The 2,271-nt window shown below is 32.8% G+C and overlaps 1 protein-coding gene across 1 annotated transcript in view; it reads right to left on the reverse strand.

The window, feature by feature from the left end:
* Positions 1–288: 288 nt before the first annotated feature.
* Positions 289–2,271, reverse strand: part of LOC106470682 (vigilin-like) — a 13,676-nt gene continuing 11,693 nt past the window's right edge. Inside the window, exon 5 of the mRNA XM_022399326.1 lies at positions 289–510. Coding sequence (XP_022255034.1) covers positions 289–510 — 222 coding nt within the window. The remainder of the gene's footprint in view (positions 511–2,271) is intronic.

Below are 2,271 nucleotides of genomic sequence, written 5' to 3' on the forward strand. Positions count from 1 at the left end.
TGTCATATTTAGTTGTGTAGTTATACTACACCATTCTAGTGTATTGTCATATTTAGTTGTGTGGTTATACTACACCATTCTAGTGTATTGTCATATTTAGTTGTGTGGTTATACTACACCATTCTAGTGTATTGTCATATTTAGCTGTGTAGTTATACTACACCATTCTAGTGTATTGTCATATTTAGCTGTGTGGTTATACTACACCATTCTAGTGTACTGTCATATTTAGCTGTGTGGTTATACTACACTATTTCAATGTATTATCATAGTTAGCACTGCACTATTTCAAGTTTTACTTACTTGCTCATCAGAGATAACTTGAATTTCATGTGCAGCCTTTTCAGTACCTTCCTTGGTTCCACTGATTCTAATGATGTCAGAGTTATCCTCAGGTCTTGGAACAGTAATTTTAGTAGCTGTACTCAGCTCCAAGTCAGACAGTTTTTTGCCATTTTTTCCCAAAATGAAGCGATGATGTTCTTTTGGAATGGATATACTTACAACAGCCTACAAGAATATCTTAAATCATATAATTTGTTTCGTCACATCTATGAAAAGTATCTCTTACATGTGATAAGATAGAATCTTTCCCTTTTACTTCTTACCTGGAGAAATAACAGTAACTACAAATAATATTAGTAGTAACACTTTGAATTTTTGACCTGGAGATCTTAGGTTCATATACAAATTGACCCTTATGAGGATTAGAATGACAACTTCAGAAAACGAGTTTTACTTATCTCCACCAGTAGTCATATTATAAGATTGTAACAACTTGTTTTATCTATTTTTGTATTTGTTAATTTCTTTTGAAGAACAACTAGTTTCCCCCAAGTGGTTGCCGATGGGGAATAGTAGCTTTAAATACTGAATGTTATTAGCGTAAGTACCCATCTCTGATCTTCAAGCATTTTGTTTTACTTTTGCATGTGAAGCTTGTGACTAAAGGTCACATTTGACAGTGTATTCTACTGATATGTGGATCCTACTTCTACAGGTCTTAGTATATTTTACTCTTCCCACATTTTAGTTAAAATCTAATTTTTTTTGGTTTGTTTTTATTTTGTTGTTTATGTGCGACACTTTGTTTTTAGTCTTGTTGTCTCTTTATGGTCCAAATCTGTAAGACACTGTAGTTTATGTTAACCAAAAATACAAAAGAATTGTAAGTTTAAAAATTTGAAAATTATTGATAAATATTTTAAGATATCATCTAAAGTACAGAAATATTGCTGTTTCATTATCTTTCCTTCAGACATGAAAATGAGTATAAATGTTGAATAATCTTTATAAGTTATGCACGTACCATACTAAGCAATTTCCAAAGGCTGGATTGGATGAGCCGATATATTTGTGTTAAGACTTTCTGAAGTAGATATTTCTTAATATTTTGTAGTAAAAACAAAAATTAAAGCATTTCAAGATGCAATAAGTCACATGTTGCTCTAATGCACATGTCGGTGTTCTTCCACGCCATTGAAAATTCACTGGAATGCTCAGTTTCATCTACAGACGATATATTAGTGGGACAGTTATTTGGATTTACCTAAGAACATTATGCACACAACTTATTCCAAGATAAAATGTGGTACACTAAGACACGGCTCATATTACAAACTCATTGGCTATTGCACAAGTGTCTTCAGAAAGCGTATAAATTCTTCAGATCATATGTTTCATAATGACATTATTAAGTACAGTTTCCAAATAATTCACAAGCCAAAAACCACCTTATTGAATTCCTAAGCAAAAACCAACCATTCAAAATATTGTTTACGATATATTATGCGCATATATTCTAATAATATGCTAAAAAGGTCGTTAACATTTCTGATATAACAATTCAACAAATTGTAAACAGCAACTTGACTAGTCTGTGGATATCAGCTTTTGATATTCCTATAAATATATACAGATTTTGTACATACTTAAATATCTTTTAAACCCAACTCAACCAAACAGATGGCACTACATATTAAAGAAATCACTTGGCTTTGAAGCAAAAAACATGTCGATGCCCTCTTTAACACCTTCCACATTTGCATACGTTTTTCCATTAAGATGGTGTTGCAGCGAACGAAAAAGATCGTAATCTGATGGTGCCATATCTGGAGGATATGGTGGGTGGGGGAGAACTTCCAACCCAACTCCATAATCTTGTGTTGTGTCAAACGTGCCACATGTGGACATGCATTGTTGTGAAGAAGAAGAACACCTTTCCGATTGACAAGTGAAGAGCGTTTCTGATGAAGGGCTTGATTTAAAGTT

This window comes from Limulus polyphemus, unplaced genomic scaffold (genome assembly GCF_000517525.1).
Source record: "Limulus polyphemus unplaced genomic scaffold, Limulus_polyphemus-2.1.2 Scaffold4157, whole genome shotgun sequence".
NCBI classification, from domain to species: domain Eukaryota; kingdom Metazoa; phylum Arthropoda; class Merostomata; order Xiphosura; family Limulidae; genus Limulus; species Limulus polyphemus.